At 43.1% G+C, this 25,172-nt stretch overlaps 1 protein-coding gene and 1 pseudogene across 1 annotated transcript; one reads left to right on the forward strand and one right to left on the reverse strand.

The window, feature by feature from the left end:
• Nucleotides 1-7,939: 7,939 nt before the first annotated feature.
• On the reverse strand, nucleotides 7,940-10,141 carry LOC144260113 (myelin P2 protein-like; annotated as a pseudogene).
• A 2,724-nt stretch (nucleotides 10,142-12,865) lies between these two features.
• Nucleotides 12,866-15,750, forward strand: LOC144260342 (fatty acid-binding protein, adipocyte-like). The gene is made up of 4 exons (XM_077808945.1): nucleotides 12,866-12,938; nucleotides 14,325-14,497; nucleotides 14,720-14,821; nucleotides 15,700-15,750. Exons 1-4 carry the CDS (start codon nucleotides 12,866-12,868, stop codon nucleotides 15,748-15,750), a joined length of 399 nt encoding a protein of 132 aa, XP_077665071.1.
• Nucleotides 15,751-25,172: the final 9,422 nt, after the last annotated feature.

The following is a 25,172-nucleotide window of genomic DNA, read 5'->3' on the forward strand; positions in this document are numbered from 1 at the left end:
ACTTTCCAATAGCCTTACTCCCACCAAGGAGTGGCCTTCTCCATGGCCTACATCAGGAGAGAGGGTGTTGGGAAGTGGGCCACTTTGAGCACAGAAATAGAGGAAGAAACTATTATCTCCTTACTGGTTTCAGAGTAGCAGCCGTGTTAGTCTGTATTCGCAAAAAGAAAAGGAGTACTTGTGGCACCTTAGAGACTAACCAATTTATTTGAACATAAGCTTTCGTGAGCTACAGCTCACTTCACTTAACCTCAAAATGTCTTTCTATACCTTCACCCCCACCTCTTGATGAGGCCTAATTCCCCTCTGGACTTAATTAAACACAGAAGCATTTTGAAGCCACTGCATTGACTGTTCATTTAGTTTGTCTTTCTGAAGAAAGATCTTTTGGAAGCATCATTGTTACTGCAGCGTTCGTCAACCCTTACTGGCTATTGGGGTAGAGGTTTAGGGTGGTACTTTGCCTCAAACAGTGTAGAATTCACATTACTCTGAATGTGGGTTACTAGTGCCTTTACCCTCAAATTATGGAAAACAGAGTATACTGGTGAGTTGAGTTCTTGTTGTTACCTCATGCCTTACCAGCAGCAATTCAGTAACCATTAAAGAACTAGGACTAAACACAGGCTTACTCAAGGGCCTTAAACTTGTGATCTGGCTCCTGTACCCAGCAAATTAACTGAAGATTTAGATAAGAAGCACCAGTATGCAGGAGATTTAACCACAACATTTGTTTAGGTAGTTCAAGAATTGGCCTCTGGGGTGTAGTGCAATGGGATGGTTCCTTCTTCCTAGCTAGGAGGAATATACTCTACAGCTTCCTCACTAGCTTTTCCTGGTGTTTAATTAAATAGGTGAGGAAATGAGGCTTTGTTGCAAGTTTCCTTTTCAAGAATAACTGTGGAAAGTCTGAAGCAGGCCGGGTAGCCAGGCTTTCATTCCAATAACCCACTCTCTTAGTGCTTACTAAATACCACATCTGTGATTTGTAACAAGTTGCTACAGATTTGCCTTTTTGTTTCTCCAAAATTGAAACTCTGGAAAGACTTTACCATATAGATCAAGAAGGGAATTATCAGGAGACTGTTTCTTCCTGATTTTGTGCAGTCCCTCAGGTACTACAATGATGGATAGCGGTGCAAAACCCTGGAGGTAAAGAGTGTCCTACAGGAAAGTTAAAAACTAACCAGATGAATAGCAGTGGATGAAGTGTTAAAGACTGTATTTCTACTTTCCAACTTGATTACAGAATATTGAGTAAATAGAGATACCTACTGCTTGCCAGTCCCCAATGTTAGCATTCACTCAACAGGACTGCTTTCCTTCCCACACAGCTATCTGAGGTTGTTAGTTCAATTCAATCACGGTATTGCAGCCCTTGTGACTACAGCTATCTGCAAGCTGTTCCTCCTACACACTGAGCTATCCCACAGGAGCAGAAAGCCACAGGTAATGGTGCTAACTTACAATGTGTTAAACCAGATCCTTGCTTTAGTGTTTTTCTACAAGGCACAGGAGCATTTTCCCATCCAGCCCAGCTTTGAACTATTTAGACAAGCTTCTACCTGCTCCCTCCCTTAGATTTCAGTGGTTTGAAGAAAATGGGGACTGACTAGTCACCACACATTTTGCAAAACCAAGTCACGGCCAGTGAAGTTTTGCAGATTTAAAGCCAAACCAAGATTAGCTTCTCTCTTACTGAACCCCTTATTCTCCTTCCCTTTTCTTTCCAGCAAGGGCCCCACACCATCTCCCCCCTCAAGCTATGCATCGCCAATAATTTGAGCCCCATAAGGCCAAGATAAATTGCCAGAAGAAGCCATACTTCTGCTTTAGTGTCACCAGTTTCTGGAATTTAGGTCTCCAGGTTTTTAGCTTTTTCATAATTAAGAAAAACAGGTTTTAGTGAGCATATGTGTGACCATTTTTTCATGCTCAGATGAAGTCTTTTCTGAAGCACCAACCCTCCCCCGCCCCCCATGAGAATGAATTTCAACCAATCCCTTCCATAGATAGTTGTGAGAACTGAAAGAGACAAGAAGGTTCAGATAGTCTCAGTGTGACTTCTAAAATCCCACCCTCAAGTACTTGCTTCCAAAAAATGTTTTAACCAGTAATAAAGCTTCACCCCCTCCCCCAATGAGTTGCAGAGCAGAGAGTCACAGAGGCAGCAAGAGCTCTGTTAGTTTTCATTACAGCCATGGCAAGACCTTACAACCAGCAATAACTTCTAAAAAGAAAGTGAGACATTAAACTCACACACATTTCTTACCCAGTGCTTTTATATAAACCTCAAAGTTTTCACTGGAGACAAGTTTCCAGGTCCCTAGAAATATGTTTGAGAGCACATAGCAAGAGACAAACGATTGGAGTGAATTACGAAACTCTCAACTGTTTCTTTTTGAGGATGCCATGAATATGTGATAAGCCAGGAGGACCAATGAGAAAGCCAGGAGGACCAATGAGGAGTCAGAGGTTCCAATCACCAGCGTTTCACTAGTTTTGCTTTGATCAGAAAACCAAAATCTAAGGCATTGGCAGTAAACAGCTCAAAGACTGGCTGTAAGAAAGTGTCCCTCGCTCCTCCCCCAGGTAAAAGAGTTGCAGAAGAAATCCACACAGAGCTGGGAATAGAATCCAGGACTCCAGGCTCCCAAGCACATTGTCCAGCCATATGAAGATCTGTCTTTGATTACAATTGTGACTTTATGAACAAAATGTCCAATCCTAGGTGAAAAGGAGTCCTTGTGGCACCTTAGAGACTAACCAATTTATTTGAGCATGAGCTTTCGTGAGCTACAGCTCACTTCATCAGAATCCTAGGTGGAATGGGTTCATAAGAGGAAGGGATTACATTGTGATAACTGGGCCTAAACATTTATCCTAGTCATGAGCTCAACTGTGAAAAGTGAGTGAAAGTTCATAAATTATCACAATAACCTATAACAACAAATGTAGATGGGCAAAGGTGCAAAAGAGAAGACTGAATTAGATCAAACAAAAAGGCCTACTGATATAATTCAAAGTCTGTGTTAAGATTATGCCTGGAAACAAGAAAAACGTGGGACTGGCACTCAATGAACCAAATCTGGTGCATCAGAAATTACAGCAGTGGAGGACTGTCAGCACACGCACGATTTAGCCTGCATCCCCATTGTAAAGTGGGTGATTTCCAACCCAGGGATTCTGGGTTCTAATCTATAGCCCCAGCCAGGTAAAATAGATTGGGTTTAAAGCACTTTCTGGGTCAGAGATTGTTTAGTATGGACAATAGGGGAGTTAAGATAAAAACCAGGTTACCTATGTCATCAGGACACATCCCTCAGAATGCTAGAACACAGGGTCACTCTATGCTAGCACAGATGACCCCTCCCCGCATCTTGCTGTCTGTGGTATGGATATAGCTGGATATGTATCCTCCTTTTTGACATTAGGTTCCTTGGAACCAGCGCTACCCATTTATTATCTCTTTTTTTCCTCCAAGGGTCGAGATTATTTCTGGGCCTAGGTTCAATTAGCATTTGTAACCAAAGTCAGCAGTCAAATCCAAAATTATGGGCCAGATTCTACTGCCCTTACTCGCTCACAGTGGTACCTTGCTCTTCGCAATCAGTGCACTACATGAGGAGTCAGGGTGGTAAACTCAGACCCCATCATGGCATTCATACAAAATACTGTTTGTTTAAGCAATAGAAAAAACACCTTAAAGTGCAGCCTTTAAACCTAGCTTGCCTGGGTGTGGGCTTGGACAAGCCAAGCTGGAATAGATAAAATGGTTCATGAAACATTGTACCTGCAGTTCTCAGTTGAGAGAAGAAATTCACACCGTTATCTTCCACCAGGGGGTGTCCATCCAGTCTGTTTGTATGTTTGTTTGTTTTTCCCAAGACACCTCCACCCTCTTCTGTCTTTCTTGTCACATACCCAAAATGCTTCTTTTGAGGACTCATTTTAGTCTCCTTTATATAGCCCACCACTGTCATCTTCAACACTGTATAACATGAGCCTCATCCTGTCTTTTCCTTCATGCTGAGACACCCCCCGGAGTGCCAAGTGGGCAGAGTTTTTCTGATGCTGCCAGCTGCGTGCCGGCTTTTTAACTAAGCTGATGCTGCTTTCTGCATTTTGAACCATACAGACAGTAGGCAAGATTTACCCCCCAGAGCTCAAGCATGTGCAATATCCCCCCCTTTTCCACTCACAGGAAGACACCTTTAGACTCTGATGACAGTGAAGTCTCCCCATGAGATCATCTGAATTAGCACATTCCAAGCTGCCCTAACCTCTGTCTTCTTGGGCTGATGATTTTGCAGGCTCTGCAAGCCTGTCTCCAGGCTGCCTGGATGGTAAAGTTATTAGGTGGCTTCTGCAAGGGTTCACCTTACTTGAGATAGACACGTTGCTGGTAGGGTTTGGATGAAGACTTCTGCAAACAAAAGCCCTCAGGACCCAGAAAGCAAGTCTACTGTACTAAATGCAGACTACCGGAAAGAAGAGGCATTCCCAACCCCAGGAGGAATGGGGAAGATAAAATGGTAGGTTCCCTAGGGAGAAGTGCATGAAAAGTTAAAAATTTCATCCATCCTACTCTTAGGGCCTAATGTATTGATGTAAAGACTAGGGCTGAATATTCTTATTTTCTCTCCTTTTTTATCTGTTTAATTATAGCAGTGGAATTGTTTGTTGCTTTTCTAGGAATGGGATCTTAAGAAGACACCCCTATGCTGCAGCTTCTTAATTGTTTTGTGTAAATTGAATGACTAGACTGGCACACACCCATGTTCTTCTTTCAAGGACTGGTTCATAGAAGAGAAGCTACAGTGAACAGTACCACATTCCAGAGACAGGTCAATTCTCTCCTCTGTACATTACAGAGCGAGTATAAAAAGCTAGCTGATCAGCCTGGCTTCATTGTAAACACATGTGTAAGTGACTAATCAAGGTGCAAGGTAACAGAAAGAACTACTGTGCTTAATCTCCCTAAGAACGGCATTTGTGCTGTCAGATTTGTCCTCAAAGAAAAGCTGGCTGGGAATGCTCTGCTAAAGTTTGAGTTCACTGTGGATTACACTTTCAGATAGAACAATAGCATTCAAGGCTAGAAGGGACCACAAGCTCATCTAGACTGATCTGCTGTATAACCCAGGCCAGCAGGCTCACGCTAGATCCAACAACTGAAATTAGAGTTAAGTATCACAGCCCATAAGAGACTAGACTATTATGTTCCACAGGTAGAAAATAGGAGGGACTGAAGTACACCACTGCCCATGGCCCCCACAGTGACAGGGAAATGATTGAGATATACCCAAATAATCTGGGACACCCCCCCCATCCTCACGATCACTGCCAATCTGACCTAGGGGGAAATTCCTTCCAAACCCCACATCTGGTGATCGGAGAGAAAATGCTTGGTGCCACCCCAGAATCCTGGCCCACCCCTTCCCATGTACCAGCTCTAGTCATGGCCATCCCTGATGCTTCAGAAGAAGGAGATCAAAAGTACTCTTCCTCGTTTGTATCAATATCATTCACTTATTTAACATGGGTGTTTGAGAAAAGCAGCTGCCTTCATCAGTTGGTATTTTTAGGTGAGGAAATATAGGAGTGTACTCTCAAGGGAAGCATTGTATATTCTGTTGTGCATTGCATTTCTTCAGACCAACTAGAATGGCATCCAGCCCATTCATGCGTTAAGATAGAGACTTTGGTGTGAATTATTGGTTTGTGTATTATGAGGAATGTGACTCACCCTGTGAGTTGAGCAGTGGTAATCCAGCATACAGAGGTGGGGGAAAGTTGCACCCTGGGTCCCATCATGTGAGGCTCCATGTTAAATTTGTTTAATCTCTAATATAGTCAGTTAGGGAAGGAGATACAGCCTTTAAGATTACTACAGCAGTGGGGAGGACAAGAATTAAGATATTAATGTACAGTTTAGATGTCTGTGGGGAAGATGTTGTGGTTTTGGGTAGATCAAGGGGACATAACTTAAGAAAGCGTTCCTATAATATTAGGATGGAATATTCACAAACCTCAAGGGAATTAGGCACTTATGCCTTTATACAACTTCCAAAATCCAAGCCTATATTTATAGAAAAGCTTTCTAAAAGGGGACTTTCACTAAAATAGATCTATTTGACTAGATGTAAGCAGGGGAATAGTCCCGCTATTGTGGGGAACTTTCCTGGCTTCTGCACTACCCTGGTGAAGTGGGCAAGCAAAAGGATCTGAGTCCTTGCTCCCGCTTCCTTTAACCAGTGGCCTCTCTGCCCTTGAGGGCTACCCTTCCACTCCGTCTGGCGGAGTCCTCATAACTCCAACAAGGCTGGGCCCAGGATTCCTGGGAGGCTCAACCCCCAACCCGGCTGTCGTCAGCTAGGACAGGGGCTAGGGTGTCCCCACTCCAGGGTACTCTCTGCACTGGGCACTTCTGACCCACTGACCATTAGATACAATTTGAAGCAAATGCAAGTTATTTAATCAACAATTAATTTTAAAAAGAATAAGGGAAAATGGGAAAGGTTAAAGGAAACACATCAACCCGCTCTGTGGCGGGGAACATCACAAACAGCGTCTCTGGAATGTCAGGGCAGTTCACAGTCTGTTCCTTGTAAGTCCCAGGCCTTCTTCTCAGGCCCTGGCTGTGCTGCAGGGATGCTTGTGGGTTGGACACTTGCTCTGGTGGTGGCAGATTCAGACGGTGGCAGACGGTCTCAGGTTCTAGGTGGCAGGGCCCTTCCCAGCATTGCCCCTACCCTGTCAGGGTTACCAATCCCCCTCCGAGTCTGGCCTGCAGAGCCTCTTAGCTGAGGCGTCTCCCTGTGCTGGGCTCACTGCCCAGGGTCCCCCCTTGCTCTCCCCAGCTGCTCATGACACCTGGCTCTGGACTGCTCCAGCTCCAGGTCCACTCTTTCTTAGCTCCAGTTCCACTCTACCTCAGCACGGCTGCTGCTCTGCCTCCAGCTCCCTGGGCTGCTTCTCTGGCCCCTCCGGCTCTGGTTGCTGCAGCTCTGCTCCCAGGACAGGTCTGCTCTGCAGGCTGTTTCTGTGACTCTGCTCCCAGCACTGACCTGCTTCCCGGGCTGCTTTTCTGGCCCCTCCGGCTCTGGTTGCTGCAGCTCTGCTCCCAGGACAGGTCTGCTCTGCAGGCTGCTTCTGTGACTCTGCTCCCAGCACTGACCTGCTTCCTGGGCTGCTTTTCTGGCCCCTCTGGCTCTGGTTGATGCAGCTCTGCTCCCAGGACAGGTCTGCTCTCTCTGGGCTGTGCCTCTGGCTTTGGGGCTGCAGCTCTGCTCCCAGGACAGGGTCTGGTCCCTCTGGATCTGACACAGCTCTGCTCCCCAGCTCAACTTGGGCCCCTGCTCTCTCCTTAGCTGGGCCCCACTCTGTCTGACCCAGGAAATTCCAGCTCACATGGAGGACGGGACCTCCCTGGCCTCCTGACTCCCTGATTAGCCTGCCCGCCCTGTCATTCAGGCTGACCTGGAGCATTGGCCTCTCCCCATTGTTCCTGGGGGCTGTCAGTCTCAGGGTCCTGATTCCCCATCGACCCTTCCCCCTTTTTAGTACTGGGAGCTAGCAACTAAAACACCCCCACTGAATGTTAGTAAGGGGCAACAGTCCCCTTACATAGATTGGAAAGAATTAGTGGGATTTTTAAAGCACTTTAAACTAGAATAGACAAGCAACTTGGAAACATTATTATTCTACAAGAATAGAGGAGGACAGAGTAGGCTGGAGAAGGTGGACTAGACACCTTCATCTCACCTCTGTTTTTACAATTCTGAAGGTCAAATCTTCAAGCATAGTTACAAGCTAACAAAGAATATGGCCTCCAATATTCAGTGTCTGAAAGCGTTTTTGTTACTCTGAGACAAGCCTGTACACATTTGAGTTGGAAACAGAAGCTTGTACTGGAGCTTTCTTGTCAAGGGCCATCTCAGGGAGTTTCTAGTCCAGTGGACAGGGATTGATGTCCTCTTGCTTTCTCATATATTCTGATGCACGTGACGTTGTTCGTGGTACATTCCTAAAAAGGGGGAAGTTATCACAGTATGATTTTAAAATGCCTCCATATGCAGTTCAAAAAGTACTATCACACATGGTTTTCAGAAAACACTTAGAGAAGCAACAATGCAATGCTGACATAAGGTAGAGTTCTTTGCCTCTAAGAGTTTCCTTCAGGTTAAAAAAAGTTAGTCAGTCATCTTTGCTACAGTTCAACTTGCTAAGCATTTACTGTGGAGATACACTGCTCAGTGATCAAATAGCAGGAATGGAACCACCACCTTCCTATCCACTAATCTTCTCTTTATTGTGGTCTCCTTGCCATTCCACTTCTGCACCTGAGTCAGTTAGCCATCATCTAAGGTTACAATACTCTACCAAAAACAAACACAAACCTCAAAGTAAAGAGTTTAGCCCACTGTCCTGCAGGTTAGAAGTTATTCAGTCTGCAGGAGGTTAGGAAAGATTGGGGGGTTTGCCTCTATAAGGCTTGTCACTTTGCCCCCATTGTTTAGCCCTCACCTTTGTTTTCCTGTCATCTGCTGTGGTTTCCTCAAACTCCTCCCAAGCTTGAAGGAGACCTCAGTACTTCTGAAAGTGCTCTTGGTTTGGATTGTTAGCACATCCCCATCAATGCTGATGGTCACAGTGGGTTTGGTGAGGCTGCCCAGTTTCCTGGTGGCTAAACTCACACCTGCAAGTTACAAGATGTCTCAGATACTCGTTAAGGTCATGGGATAAAAGTTAAAGGAATAAGAGTAGGACTAGTCTCCTGTGCTCTCTGTACCAGCAGTTTGTTACTGTAGTGCTTAGACCAGGGGTGGGCAAATTTTTTGGCCCAAGGGCCACACTGGGGTTGTGAAACGGTATGGAGGGCCAGGTAGGGAAGGCTGTGCCTCCCCAAACAGCCTGGCCCCCGCCTCCTATCCACCCCCTCGGACTTCCCACTCACTGACTACCCCCCTCAGAATCCCTGACCCATCCAACCCCTACTGCTCCTTGTCCCGTGACCGCCCCCTCCCAGGACTCCCTGCCCCAACTTCCCACCCAGAACCCCACCCCCTATCCAACCCCCCCTGCTCCCTGTCCCCTGACTGCCCCTTCCCCCCCATGACCCCACCCCCTAACAGGACCCCTGACCCATCCACCCCCTCCACTCCCTGTCCCCCCCTGCAACCCTCCCGTACCACCATCCAACTCCCCCACTCTCTGTCCCCCCCCAGGGCCCCATGGGACCCCACCCCCATCCAACCCCCACTGCTCCCTGTCTCCTGACTGCCTCCCCCAAAAACCTCCACCCCAGGACAGTCCCGTGGATTGGATGTGGCCCGTGGGCCATAGTTTGCCCACCTCTGGCTTAGATCCTTTAGTCCAACTGAGGTGAAGCAAAATTTATATAGTAGTCTTACGAAGAAACAGCATCAATGTTACACTTGTGCTTGTATCATGTCTCACAGAGCAGTCCTCTCATGTATAGTTTGAGTAAATTACAGAAAGGCACCTACATCAATTTCCTTGTTGCGGTAGAGTCTAAAAGTCAGCAAGATATTCCAGTTCACTTGTAAGGTGAACAAAGCTTTGTTGAAACAATGCTATGGGTCTAATTCTTTACTACTTTGCACTTTGAGTCATTCATGCAACAAGATCAGTTAAGATAGGTAGCATTTGATACACCTGTGCAAAGTGACTACATGAGATGCAATGCAATGGAGCTCTAGACCCCATGTTACCTAGAGTTTAAGTTTCATAATGTTTAGTTTACTTATGTACACAGCAAGCACCTCACCCCTATTATTCTCTCCTTTCCGTAGTCCATTTACCTCCCCCACCCCCAAAAGACATGCTCAGTCTTCCACTAAGAGCAGCTCAAGGGGCAGCATTCATGAGAACAGTTCACATCAGAGAGCCACTTTCCCTTGTCAGCTTACAGTTCTCAAAATAAACCCCTCATGTCCCTTCTGAAGAAATGAGCACTGGGAAGCTGCAGAGTGAAGAAATGTAGGAGCAGAGTTCAACTAGAACATATCCTTCCTAAATCCCACACATTACAACATTTCTCACCCAGCTCTTTCATGTCATCATCAAATTTTTCACTGGAGCTGAGTTTCCAAGTTCCTAGGAACAGGTCACACATTGTGAGGATTTGCTCAGTAGACACACTCAAGAAAACAATAGCAACTCTCAAAGAGAGCCAAGAAAAGAGCCTAAGCTATACACACCCTGAAAGTCTGTTTTTAAAGCTGATCTGAACATGTGACATTATGAGATAACCAGTCAGGAAAGTTATCATGGACTCCAGTGAATAGAATTTTAGTTTGATTTCTTTTAGCACAAACCCACAGTCAGTAAATACAGCAAAGGATAAAAAAAAAATCACAATTTTAGCCCCAATTTAAAACATAGCTTCTCCAGAAATAAAAAACAAAAAAAGAAAATCACCATTCCAAGACAAGAGCAGCACAGTCTTAAAGAGATGTATGAAGGCTCAAGAAGCTAATTGTTTCAAAAAACTCCTAATCATATGCCATTAATAATGTTATTTATAAAGCACTTGGGCCTATAGGTGCTCGAACTAGGGGTCCTGGGGGTGTGGCAGGACCGCATGGCTTGAAGTGGTTTCCATCACATACAGGGTTTACAGTTTGGTTCAATGGCTCTCAGCACCTCTACTATACAAATTTTTCCTGCCCCCCTGCTTGGGCCCAGATGCCCAACTTTAACTTCCACAATGGCTCTACACCTGCAGAATGTTCCCACTGGCAGGAGCTGACACCACTGCTTGAAGTGCTGCTTTCTGGCACTGGAACTTCACAGGGCAGTTAGGAAGAGGGTCCAGCAAATGGTGCATTGGCCACTATGGCAAAAGCTCAGTTGCCTTCTAATACTAATATTAGTTATTATTTGTGTTTAGACATAGTGCCTAGAGGCCCAGTCGAGATCAGGGCCTTATTGTGCTAGGTGCTGTACAAACATATCAGTCTGTGCCCCAAATAGCTGACAATCTAAATACACAAGGCAAAGGGTTGGAGGGGAAACAAAGGCACAGTGCCACGAGCTAAGAGTAAAATCCAAGTCTTCTCTGGGTCCCAGTCTAGTGCTCCAATCACTAGACCACACTTTCCCTGATATAAATCACAATAGTGGAACTTCTAAGAGTGGGTGGTGCCAGAACACAGATACATGCCAAGATACTGCTCACTGGGAGAGTGCGTGCGTGCAGGGGAGCTAGGTCTCAAATACCAAACCCCTTCCATGACTTCAAAAACTGACAAGACCACCTTAAAATCAATCTGTTACTGTCTAGATAGCCCATTTAAGATTGCTGGTGATTGTGATCATCACAACAATGCTCAGCCTGTACAAGGTATAAGTAATGAAGACTTGCTGGAAGCCCAGTTAAGAGAATGTGAAGTAATTGGAAGTAAGTGTTGGAAGGGACATGTGGAGAAGAGTGTAGCCTGTGCCTGTAATGCAGCTGGAAGGAACATCTAGTCAGACGCATGGGTTTCCACGGAGCCCACTTACAGAATCAGGGCTTAAACCAACAAAGAGCAGGCGCTTCATTGGAGAATCCTCTTAGATACCCAACCAGAGCCGCAGAAATTTACCAGTTTAACTGACCTGAAATCTCCGCCCTGCCCAAGCATGCTACACTTTCTGCTACCGAAACCTTGACAGAAAAAAGACCTGCTGCCTGGTTTGATCAGAGAGGTCTAGCTTTGATAGGAAGTTCCTCAGTGAGGTCCCTCTCCTCAAAACTCACTTCTAACATGAAGCCTAGGAGTGCTAGGTGTGCTCGAGTGTGTTCTGTGTGAAATCTGTTGCTTGTGTTCTGCAGGAGGTCAGATGATCATAATGCTCCCTTCTAGTCTTAAAATCTATTACTCTAACTATATTTGTTTAATAAAGAGGGGAGAAATGCAACAAGAGGTAGGGAGCATAAATTTCTATGATCAAACCTTAGCATGGCTCTACCAGTGTGTTTTTTGCTGTCCATCTGTTTAGACTGTAAGGCCCAGATCCTCAAAGGTATTTAGGCACCTGTCTCCCATTGATTTCAATGAATTTCAGGTGCCTAAATACCTTTGAGGATCTGGGCATAAGCTTCTAAGAGCAGGAACATTGTCTCCTTTGCTGTCCCATTCTGCAGTAAGCACACCATTGGCACTTAACAAATAAGAATAATTAGCACTAGAATTCCGTGGATAGGAACAATACAATTTATTTTAATAGATGTGCAACCCTAATGGGGTTAGGATAAACTATCACCCAGATCCTGCAACTAACAACAGGGTTCCAAGTGGGCAGAGAGATCCACTCATGCTCATTCAGTTGCAGGAAAAGGGCAAAAATCTGTTCCTGGGATCATAGCAAGGTCTAAGCAGGTGCAAGAAATGTCAGCTGAACAGAAACTGATTCAGACTCCAATCCTGCAAAAATTTACACATGTGCTTAACTTTATTAAGCACTGTGAGTTGTCCCACTGATCAGAACCTAATGCTGTAGACTTTTCTTCCTGAACAAAATGCTTCTCAAATATTTTTCTTTAATGCACAGTATTTTTGAATGCTAAAGACCATTAAGTGCTGAGGACACAGTGATCCATGTGCCAATGAGAGAAAATAAAGGAATAACAACACTATGACCTACTAAGAAGGAAAAAAAAAAAAAAAAGGAGCAATGCTCAAATTGGAGTTCCTGATATTCTCTCTCACCATTGGGCATCCCAGAGGGTCACATGGTCAAGGATCCTTTTTAAACAGGTGATGTGGTCTTATAGAAGTCATACTACCTTCTTGTCTGATAGTGAGAGTTGTTGCCTGATTCCTGCAGAAGCCTGTTTAACAAGCCTCACATAATGTGTGATCTATTTGTAGGCACCTGGAAACTCAATTCCAGTAAAAACTTTGAGGATTATATGAGAGAACTAGGTAAGGAATGCTATGTGGGGTTACTTCTGGTTGTATCTGTGTCTTCTTAGGGAAAGATCACTGAATTTGCATTTTAATCCAGATTTCTTCATCCTGGCTTTAGGTTTCCTGTACTATTCACTGAAGGCTTCCTTCCTTGCTCCTGCCCACTCCCCCCTGGCTGATTAACTGTCTTAGCCAGACGATCTTAAACTGCAGAGTTCTTGGGGAAGCCTGTTGCTTGGTTTAGTGTGGTCAGGCTTCTTAATGTAGAAAGAATTGGACTGGAGGGAGTGGTATCCTGTTAATTGAATAATGCATAATTAACTCCTAGTAGAAATAATTCAGTAGTGCTATTGTCTAGGGTAGAAAAATCCATTGGAGTACTCAGTACCTTTGCCCCTTGGAAACACAAAGCAGTAGAACGCTGAGACTATAATAAGATCTGTAATTTAAACACTTGTCTAATCTGGATTTCTGTCTAAGTGGTTGTTTCATTGAAGTACGATTTTATGTTGATATTGGAGTACTAGAATTTCTAGTTCATTAGAACTGGAATTTAAGTACCCTAGGGACTGGAAGTAGCTACTGCTAGCTGGCTAGTGTGTGCTTAAATTAAGGAATTGCATGGACTCCTGACTAGATACCTGGAGAAGTCTTGACTAGGTAATATGCTTCTCTAAAGACTCCTAGTTTTAAATTGAAGTTGACTTCAAAGGGTCTTATCTCTCCCATAGACTGACTGGAGACTCTGACTAGCTTCTTCTGAGTTAATACTGTAATCTAACAAGTCTTTCATCTAGAGACTAGAAGCAAAATTCTCAGACTTCTAAATCCTGTTTCTCTTAATGAGACTTGAGCATCCTGGAAAACTCTCCTAAATCTTATGGAGAGCACAAGTGTTGCCTTTTAGTCACTTTTCAACTGCTACTAGTTCTGTAGCAAACTGTTTGTTTGTTTGGGACTGGTTTGAGGAGGAGGAGGGGTCTAAATCCCTTTAAAAGCATTTATGCTCTCTGGAAGCGAAAGGTTGCATAACTTGGTGAAATTGACTCACCAGGATTCTCTTGGCCCTTAAACTCCAAGGGCATATGCAGCTGAATGTTTAATTCAGTAAAAGGATTGAATTTGCATGGCATTGCACTTCAGAATAGTGGCTGTACCAAAAAAATCCTCACTTCATACTCCCTGGACTGGGCTTGGAATGTCTTTATCAGAAGTTTCAGGCAGCCTCTGAAATGTAGGATTACTAAAATAGAGCAAGGGGCAGATTCTCACGGAAACAAGTCATGAATGTTTTAAATCCCTGGTCCCCTGCCTTCCCTTAGTTGAAAGCAATAACACTAGGCAAGAGGGTGTTCTGGAAGTGAATAGGCTATCTAATATAGTCTCCTGCATGATCTACAGGTGTGGGCTTTGCTACCAGGAAAATAGTTGCTGTGGCCAAGCCCAATGTAATCATAAGCACCAATGGAGATGTGATAACCATCAGAACTTTAAGTACCCTCAAAAATACAGAGATCTCTTTCAAGCTGGGTGAGGAGTTTGAGGAGACCACAGCAGATGACAGGAAAGTTAAGGTGAGTCTTCCTTAGCACCAGCTGGGGTTGTGGGAGGGGAGGGATTTCAAAATTGCTCTTGAAATTAGCATGTCTAATATGAAGAAAGTGCTACAAGTGTTATGCAGAACTATAGGTATACCCAGTCAACTGGGGTCTGTTAATGTTGGACTTGTGGTCAAATCTCCTTTAATCTGTGGGACACAGACTAAATAGCAACACTTTGTTTCCTTGTCTCTGCAGAGCATCATAACACTAGACAATGGCTCACTGGTTCAGGTGCAGAAATGGGATGGAAAAGAGACCACATTAATAAGAAAATTGGTGGATGGGAAGCTGGTAGTGGTGAGTTAATGCCTGGTATTTAATCACTGAATGCAATATGTGTTCCATATTGGCTTCTAATGAGGTGGTGGGATGGAAACATGTAGGATGTGAATTATGATAGAATGGGGGTGGGGCTGTAACTTCAAAACTAGTGAGAGACTTGCACACTAAAATTCAGGAGTGTTAAAGATGGAAGAGCTGGAGAAGCCCTCAAGGCATGGGCATTCTCCTAGTCTTCCATCTGCCTATCCCAAACTGTGAAGTGAAGAAAAATGTGCACATAAAGCTGTGTAGCAATGAGTGGGTAAAAGTCCAAAAGTCAAATTCTCATGAAAGTTGTGTCCCTTTTCATGAAAATCTAAGTCTTGACCAGTTGTAGTAAATGTTGTTGTAAAAGACACTCCCCACCATCCCCTGCAGAGCCACTATCCCAGCATGATAGTCTAACACACTGACTGGTGAGCTTGCATCATTGCTTGTCATTGTGGTATGTTGACTGACATGTGATCTGTCACTACTGAATTGACAATGTGGCTCTTTGCCATATTTCTTCCTGCTCTTGTTTCCTGGGTGCTGGAAAAGGGAATTTTTGTAGCAACTCTGAACCCAGGATGTTGCAGAGAAAACATATATGGGTAGTTCCTATGCTAAGTAAATGGTGCCTGTGCTCCCTCAAATATTAAAAATACTCCTGTCAGGTTGGCCTCCTGCTGAGACCAAACCGTGATTGAGAGGCCTATACACTCCTTAGGTACAGAGAGTTTGAGTTGTTCCCTATTAACTTGCTTGAAGGGAGGAATGGAGGTGTTATCTAAAGCTTGCTATTGGTTTAAAATAAAAAGTGAGTACTTGATATGCTGCCTAACATACATTTGTTCAACAATCTGTCCTCCTAGGAATGTACCATGAACAATGTTATCTGCACTAGAGTCTATGAAACTGCATGAAGAAACCCTGTCTCCACAATGGACTGGGATCTAAGTTGTGGAGAACCAGCTCAGTTCCAGGAGAGAAACTTCACAAGTCTGCTTTGTGACCGAACCAGACTGTTCACAGACTTTATGCCAAAGCAGTGTTGTAGCTAATCTGAACTCTTGTGGTTATGCAATAAAACATTCAACTGTCTAGAAATGGTGGTTTTGGAATTTGTACAATATAGCACTAGCTAATGGGGGGTGGGGGGGAGGGTCTTAACAAACTGGGGAAGGACCAGGGTGTCCAGTAACTTTTGACTCCCTTCCTTACTATGGCAAGAGTAGGTAGATTTAATCTTAATAAATACCAAGTAATCAAGCTGATTCATAGGGTTGCAGCAATGGTGACAACATCTTTGTGCATCTGGCTATAACACTCAAAGCTCTTCTGACAGAATTCAGTCTCCATATGCCTGAGACAGGTAAATAGTCACAATTTTCTAAAGGGGGAAGTTTCCACAGGAATGGAATTCCTCCCCCAGAGATGAAGACTTTCTTCCTCCATTTTAATATTGGATCTTAGTATGGGAAAACAATGTGAAATAGATGTGATTCTCAGTCTAAAGGACTTCCGTCATTGGGTGACAAGCAAGAAAAAAGAATAGGCGTACTTGTGGCACCTTAGGAGACTAACCAATTTATTTGAGCATAAGCTTTCGTGAGCTACAGCTCACTTCATCGGATGCATAAAACTGTATGCATCTGATGAAGTGAGCTGTAGCTCACGAAAGCTTATGCTCAAATAAATTGGTTAGTCTCCTAAGGTGCCACAAGTACGCCAATTCTTTTTATGAATACAGACTAACACGGCTCTTACTCTGAAACCAAGCAAGAAAATTCTACTAAGAAAACCATAAAGCAGGAAGAATAACTTTTTGGAAGTATAAAACATTCCAGGGCAAGAGCACTAATGGAGGCAAGTGGTGTACAAGTATGAAAAGGTATGGTGAATTCAATATAACAGTACCCTCAGAATGGCAGGCAGATGGGTCTTAGTGGGTAAGGTGGCCTAAAAAGCTAAGGGCCCACAGGTGGGGCCAGATTGTCAAAAGAACTCAACTTTCCTTTAGGCCCCTACATAAGGACCCCATTTTCCAAACAGCTCAGCATCCAATGTATTAAGCTCCTTTTGAAAGTCAGGCTGCTTATTTTGATGCCAAAATGGGTGCTAAGCTCTTTTGCATGCACTTAGGGCTGGATTATCAACACAAACCAGGGACTTCATTTATTATAAACTCCAATACACTTGCACTCGAGTGTGTTTTTAATTTAACATTGTCAACAATTCACATTAGTGATGCTGCTTTAAAATATGCCTGTGTACAACAGTCCTTTTCTTGAGGAAAGAGCAGTATGGAACTTTCTTAACTTAGCTGGAGTTTATCTGGTGTATAATTTTGTGATTATTTTTTTAAATAGCCTTTAAAATTAACAAGCAAAGCCTCTTTTCTTGTATCCTCTCTGTTCTGGTCAGTCTCTAATTGATTTCTCTGAGGGCACACCAATGGCAGAAAGTTAATGATGAAGTCAACTGGAGAATGACCAGAAAAGAGATCCTGAACACAATCACCATCGTGGTTTTTGGAGATGCTGAGATGTGAGCTGGGTACTTAGAGACCATCTCTAAACTGAGTGGTCTTCATCCTTCTCAAATTGCTTTTCAACTTAGGGCAAATTAATAATATAGCAGCATATTGGCTTCTAGTGCTGTCAGTTCATTATGGCTTCATTTCTTTGTCAACCCTCCAACATCTACCTTTTTCCTTCTTTTCCAGGGTTCCTTCCCCACTCTATCCCCCTTTTTGTCACAAACTACATCTGAAAGCCTAACTATATACAGCATGAAAGAGCGCCAATATTCTCTGTATCTGTGTAGCACCCAGGTCTAGATCCTCAAAGGTATTTAGGTACCTAACTCCCATTGATTTCCATGAGACCTAAATACCTTTGAGGATCTGTGCCCCAAAAAATTGGTAGTTTCCCATCTGCCAGCTTCCTGTAGTCTCTTGTCCATTCCACTTCTGTACTTGAACTAGTGAGCCATTCTCTAAGGTTACAACATTCTGAAGAGACACCAGGTTGGAAATGAGTATTTACCATCAAAGTCCTTCAGTTTAAAAACGAAGCAGTTCACCTAATTTTCAACAAGTCCCATGGTCTATGTACCTAGTACACAAGGTACCTTTGAGTTCCAGTAGGACATTTTCTCCAGCTATTTCACTTTTTATTAATGAGTGACATTGAGAGACACCCATATCCAGCAGCTATTTTTTACCTTGATATTAATGTCCTTTGCTGTAGCTTCTTCAAACTATTCGCCCAGTTCAAAAGTAATCTCCATATTTTTGAATGTGCTCTTGGTTTAGATTGTCATTGTGACTCTGTCACTGCTGGTGATCTCCTACTAGATTTTTTCCAGCTTCCTAGTTTCCTCTGGTATGACTAAACCCATTTCTTTGAGTCAGACAAGACACTGGCTCAGATTTTAAACATCATGCAAAAGTCATTGAGGGATGAAAGAAGGAAGAATAGGGTTAGTTTTCTGCTGAAATTTCCTACTTCAGCTCCTCCCCATACACAACTGATGATGAATATTTAGGCACTTTGGTCTAAGTTTTCAAAACATAGTGATTTTGGGTGTCCTGCTTGAGTGACTTAAAGGGGCCTGATTTTCAGATATAGATGCTCAACACTTTCTGAAAATAAAGCCCCTTTATTTTGGATACCAAAAAATATCAAGGCATCCAAAAATATTAGTCACTTAAAAATATTAGCAAAAAGAAAAGGAGTACTTGTGGCACCTTAGAGACTAACCACAAGTACTCCTTTTCTTTTTGCGAATACAGACTAACACGGCTGTTACTCTGAAATCTGTCATTAAAAATATTAGGTACTGATGTAGAAATTGGGCCTCATTCTGATCTCACTTAAATCTAAAGTAATTCCACTGATGTCAGTAGAGTTCACACCAGTTCAAAAATAGTGTGAAATATGAATCAAGCCTAATGTATTAAATGGTTGACTAAAATATTATCTCCATTATATTTTCCACACACTTTTTTTTGTTGTTCTATGTTTAAAATATCCAAGTTTGCTTGGCAATACTTTTTCCAAATAAAGGCATGCTTCTTACTGCTTATGGCACTGTTATTCTCTAGGGTGCAATCCTGGCACCACTGAAATAGCGCAACTTCAGTGGGGGTCTGAGTTTCACCAAGATTTTTTGTTTTTACTATTTTTTCCATTATTCCATGATGAAATGAAGTTAGATTAACTGGATGATATTTGTCCAGATCTTCTTTCTTTATTCTGTAAAATTTGTAAGCACATTTGCTTCCTTTCAGTTTTCTAATTACATCCTCTTTGAGAAGGAGAATCTGCATCTAGACTTTATTCCTGGACTGTTCGTTCATGGCTCCTGTGCTGTCTATTGTTCGCTGCTACTAATTCACTGAGGTAAATGAATTTCATTCTGATCTTAACCTGACAAAGGGAAATGTACCATCTTTCCCTCACTCACCTGAGCTTGGAATTCCTGTCTCTTTTTAATTTGCTTAGGAGAAAAGGTTTGGGCTTCAAGATATGCTATTTCCACTTGTGATGGTGCTGGTATTTCTTGCTATTCTTCTTTCTAAGCTATAAATCCTTTGCATGAGCTGCTGTTTCTGCATAGGGACACAAGGATGGATGGTAGCAATGTGGACACTGTTTGAGTAGCTTAAGAATGGCTTTTCGTCTGTATAATTAATGCACTGTCCTTTCATTCTTAACATTACTGGTACTGCAGTATAACTGCTGTATTCTGACTAAGGGCTTGCACAATGCATTAGTCCGTGCTAGAGGGTGTAAATTCTAGTGTACAATAATGTGTGATGCACTAACTGGCCTGTGTGGACCCTTCTGGTGTGCACTAACCATTCCCTAGTGCACATTAACTTAGTACTGTTTGAAATGGGACTACTCTAGGGGACATTTTGTGCACCTTCAGGGTCCACATGGGCCAGTATATGCTAGTTCACGCTCAAATTCACACTCCTCTAGTGCAGACTAATACTCCATGTAGACAAGCCTTAATTCTCTCTCCTTGCATGTCTTAAGGGCTGATCCTACGAGTTTCTGAGCACATTCAACTCCCAATGACAGCAACAAGCAGTTACCTTATAAAAGCGCCGCCCTTTGGATGGGAACATTAAATGGAAAAACTGAAGAATTCCAGTTGACTAACTGTAGTAGGATCCTTGTATAATTCACATGGGGAAGCCTTGTGAAACAACAGAAGAATCTGACTTACCCAAGAAGCTAGGACACTTTTTCTAAGGGGGCTGCCTTTGTTTATACTTTGAAACATATGTGATAAATTAATCTGTGCTTTGGAAAACAGGTCATATGGACAACATCTGCTAAGATTAACATTAATCTTCATTTTGTGGATTTACTCTCATGTTGGCGCTTTTTTACTTTTTAAAAAAAATGTTCTGCTTTTGGTACCTTTCATTCCCCTGTATTTCAGATATTGCTCAACCACTGCAGCACCAGAATCAGGACTGTGCCATAGAGCAGGGCAGAAAATGGTTTTCCTGTCCTGCATGAAGTTTAATGAGTTCAAAAAAATTCCCATTTCACAGTGGGATAAAACTGAGACCTTTTTGAAAATTTTCACGGATATCAGAGGTGCAACCCTACACTCCCGGTCACTCTTTCTTCTTAAGAAAACTGAAAAGACTGACACTCTTTCTCCCATAATGAATATTTAATTATTTATACAAAGTAGAACAGCTTCAACAGGAGAGCTCGACTCAGAATAGCTAATAGCATTAGTGGTTAGGGCACTCACCTGGGCTGCAAAAGACCTGGGTTAAAATCCCTGTCCCAAATCAGGTAGTGCAGGGACCAGAACCTGGTTCTTCCATGTCTCCTGTGTCCCCAGTGAGCACCACAACTGCTGGACTATTGGCTAGAATGTGGGGAGGGTGTTTCTCTGGCTTTCACAGAAATTCCATCCTGGCCCAGAGTCACTTTCTGACAAAACGTTTGCCAAAACTGGTCCTAGGGTTGCTACCCATCTGGGTTTTACCCAGGCTGACTGGTTTTTGGCTTCTGTGTCAGGGTGCCATTGAGAGTTGCCAGGTGTCTGATCAAAAAGGGAACTTGGCAGTGTCCAGTCAGATGTACTGATCAAACGCCAAAAGCCAAGTTACTGCAGGGCTGGGGGAGGCACCTGGTCATTAACCCACACCAGCCCCTGCTCAGCCAGGGCCAACCCCTATGTGCAGACAGGCTCCTTGTCAGGCTGAAGCAGCTCCTGTCTCAGCCCCAGAGCAGAGGGAACCCAGCTGGTGTTGGGGGAGGGAGGTGGAAATGATCCAGAGAGTAATGGGGGAGGTGGGAGAAGAGTGAGCAATGAGGGTGCAGCCTTGAGGGGGAAGAGGCAGAGGGGCAGGGTTTGGGGGATGAGGCATAGAAGGGGCAGGGCATGGGGGAAGCGGCAGAGCAGGGGCGAGGCCTTGGGGGGAAGAGGTGGGATGGGTGTGGGGCTTCAGGGGTCCGATTACCAATGATTAGAAAGGTGGCAACCCCAACTGGTCCTCTCATGGGAAAAGTTTCAGGTTTAACTAATCAGCATTTTGCAACAAAAAACTATTTTATCAAAAAATTCCCAACCAGCTCTACTGGCAGTAATGGAAGCTTAATTACACTAGCTTACTTTTGTCAATATTATGAGATACTTGATGGAATAAAAGTAGATTCTTTACATATACAGTTGTATTTAATAATGTAAGGCCCAATCCTCCCCCTACCCTCATGGTATGTCCCAGAGACCACAGCATGTTATCTACCATTCTTCACATCATTTCCTCACTCAAATAGGATCCCCTTTTCATTGCTCCTGGGTACCACATTTGGCATCTCAATATTAGATAGAAGCCCCAAACTCAAGCTTGAGCTGATATAAATACTGTTTCTTCTTTCCATCATGACAACCTGAGATGCAACCCCACCATCTATATTCCCAATATTCTGCATATCCTTACAGTGTAAGCCTGAGAACCCAATGTACGTAATATAGTCCAGAAGCATGAGCACATTATAATCATGCAAAAAAGACTATCTGATCAGAATTCAGATACTTCAGAAAGAAGACTCATTTCTTCCAAGGAGCAGGTAGTATAGTTCCCTCCCCACTAAGGAGCATTTGGGAAGGTAAGGGGCAAAATATGAGTGATGTCGATGCTGTTACTCCTTTGGACCCAAGCTGCTGGTCAAAGTTCAGGGCCCTATAGGTTGTTTCCAGTAGAAAGAGAAATTGATAGAGCCCGGTATTTTCTTTGATGCAATCTTGTTTATTTACAAAGATTATACATAATGTCCTGTTTCCTGCACTCAGTAGGACTCAAACAGCAGTAGATAGCTACTTTGTGCACTATTTCAAACCTGCCTTTCCAGACAGCATTCTGTGTCCCAAAAGCTTTTTGTCAGGACCTCATTACCATCACTTCTGCTACATCTGTCTACCTAGCTTGTGCCTTCTCTCTCTCTCTCTGTGTCCGCGCCACCCTCATCCCCAAACACACGTACACCAATGAAAGCCCTAGTCCCAGCATTTGAAAACCCTTGGGCCACATCATTTATTTTCTACTCAAGCTTTTTCCACGTGCTTTTGTTTGGTACTTCTGAGATTGTTTCAGCCATTTCTTTACACTTATCCTGAAAGAAAAGCAGTGGATACGCCCAACCCATAACAACAAGGTTTAACCCAACTCACAACAATACGTTCACTTTAGTGTTCCAGAATTTTTGGTATTTCTTTGAACTACAGAGATCTACACTCCTGCCTTTCAAACATGTTTGTTAACTGCAACACTGTAGTTATAAAATGAATGGTCCTTTTTAGAAGCTGAACTTTATATGCCTGCAAATACAAGGACATTGATGGGTTCTATGTTATGCAACTTAGATAATGGAACTCTAAAACAGGGATTCTCAAATCACCACTTAATGGTCTCATCTCATCTCATGGTCATTATATTATGAACCACCTCTCTTCTCCACTTGTCCACTAGTAATGGGGGAGGGAAAAACAGCAGGTGTGGGGGTTTGGTCTTAATAGTGTGATGAAAAAAGCATTTCACAGTTTGTGATGAGAACTCCAAGTGGAAGGGTAAAAGACAGAGCAGAATAAAGAAATACATGTTTAAAAGATCAAATAGACATGTCATTTTGAAGGTGGCTCATGAGAGAAAGGTGGTTCAGTAGTTTAATTACTGAGTGTTCTGCCTCCAGCTCTTCTCTGTCTAAAAGACTCGTGGACTTTAAGGCCAGAGGGGACTATCATGGTAATCTAATCTGACCTCCTTCACATTGCAGGCCACAGAACCTCACCCACCTACTTATGTAATAAATCCATACTCTCTGGTTGAGTTACTGAAGTCCCCAAATCTTGATTTATAAGCTTCAAGTTACAGACAATCCACCATTTACTTTAGTTCACTCCAGCAAGTGATCCATGCCCCACACTGAGAGGAAGGCAAAAAAAAAACAGGGTCTCCACCAATCTTACCTGGGGAAAGATTGCTTCCCAACCAGAAATATGGTGATCAGTTAGACCCTGTGCATGTGCGTGAAACCCACCAGCCAGACAGCTGGGAAAGAATTCTCAATGGTAACTCAGAGCACTCCCCATCTAGTGTCCTATCTCTGCCCAGTGGAGATATTTGCTATTAGCAGTCACAGATGGGCCATATGCCATTGTAGGCAATCTCATCATACCTTCCCCTCCATAAACTTATCAAACTCAGCCTTAAAACCAGTTAGGTATTTTTGTCTCCACTAGTCCCCTGAAGGCTGTTCCAGAACTTCACTCCTCTGATGGTTAAAAACCTTCATCTAATTTCAAGCCTAAACTTATTGATGGCCAGTTTATATCCACTTGTTCTTGTGCCAACATTTTCCTTAACTTAAATAATTTCTTTCCCTCGCTGGGGGACAGACAGCAATCATATCAATTTACAGACAGCAATCATATCTCCTTTGTTAGGGTAAACAAGTCAAGCTCCTTAAGTCTCCTCTTGTAAGGTAGATTCTCCATTCCTCTTATCATCCAAGTAGCCCTTCTCTGTACCTATTCTAGTTTGAATTCATCTTTCTTAAACATGGGAGACTAGAATTGCACACAGTATGCCACATGAGGTCTAACCAGTGCCTTGCATAATGGTAATAACACTTCCTTATCTCTGCTGGAAATATCTCACTTGATGCACCCTAGGATTGCACTAGCCTTTTTCATGGCTACATCACACTGGCGGCTCATAGTTTTCCTGTAATCAACCAATACACCCTGGTCTTTCTCCGCCTCTGTCATTTCCAACTTATACGATCCCCTCTTATAGCAAAAATTTTTGTTGTTAGTGCCTAAATGCATGACTTTGCACTATTACATTTCATCCCATTTCTATTATTCCAGTTTTCAAGGTCATGTGTGATATTCCAGTTCTCCTCCGTACTGGCAATACCTCCCAACTTTGTGTCATCCACAGATTTTATTAGCACACTCCCTCCTTTTGTGCCAAGCTCATTAATAAAAATGTTAAATAAGACTGGTCCCAAGACCAATCCTTGAGGAACAACTCTAGTAACCTCCCTGCAGCTTGACAGTTCACTTTTCAGCATGACACACTGTATTCTCCCCTTTAACCAGTTCCTTACCCAATTTTTGATTCTAGTATTAATCCTATTTTCCATGTGGAACTGTACAAAATGCTTTACTGAAATCCAGATAGATTAGATCTACTGCATTTCCTTTATTTAGAAAATCAGTTATCTTCTCAAAGAAAGAAATCAGGTTGGTCTGGCATAATATATCTTTTGGAAAACCGTGTTGTATTTTATCCCAATTACCCCTATGTCGTTACTACCCTCACTTTTAAAATCTATTTTAACACCTTGCATACAATTGAGGTCAAACTAATGGGCCCATAGTTTCCCAGATCACCTTTTTTTCTCCTTTCTTAAATATAGGTACTATATTTGCAATTTTCCAGTCAGAGAGTATGACCCCTGAGTTTAAGAGTCATTAAAAATCCTTGCTATTGGGCTAGCAATGTCACATGCCTGTTCCTTTATGTTCTACTGAATGGAGATTATTCAGGTCCCCCGATTTGGTCCTATTCATTTGAGTTTGGCTTCGACCTCAGAGATGGTAATTTCTACTTCCATATACCTGTTCCCATTAGCTGCCCTGCCACCGCTCCCAATGCCTCATTACCCTCATTAAAAACTGAGGCAAAGTATTTGTTTAGGTGTTGGGCCGTACCTAGATTATCTTTAATCTTTACCCCATCCTCAGTGTTATCACTTTTCCCCTATGCTTTCTGACCTGCAAAAGGTAGCTTTCCTTG

The sequence above is a fragment of the Eretmochelys imbricata genome, chromosome 2 (assembly GCF_965152235.1).
Source record: "Eretmochelys imbricata isolate rEreImb1 chromosome 2, rEreImb1.hap1, whole genome shotgun sequence".
Lineage (NCBI taxonomy): Eukaryota > Metazoa > Chordata > Testudines > Cheloniidae > Eretmochelys > Eretmochelys imbricata.

Coding starts and splice junctions, on each gene's coding strand:
- LOC144260342 (XM_077808945.1), top strand. CDS start 12,866: ATGTGTGATCTATTTGTAGGCACCTGGAAACTCAATTCCAGTAAAAAC. Junction 12,939..14,324: donor GGATTATATGAGAGAACTAG/GTAAGGAATGCT, acceptor CATGATCTACAG/GTGTGGGCTTTGCTACCAGG. Junction 14,498..14,719: donor CAGATGACAGGAAAGTTAAG/GTGAGTCTTCCT, acceptor TTGTCTCTGCAG/AGCATCATAACACTAGACAA.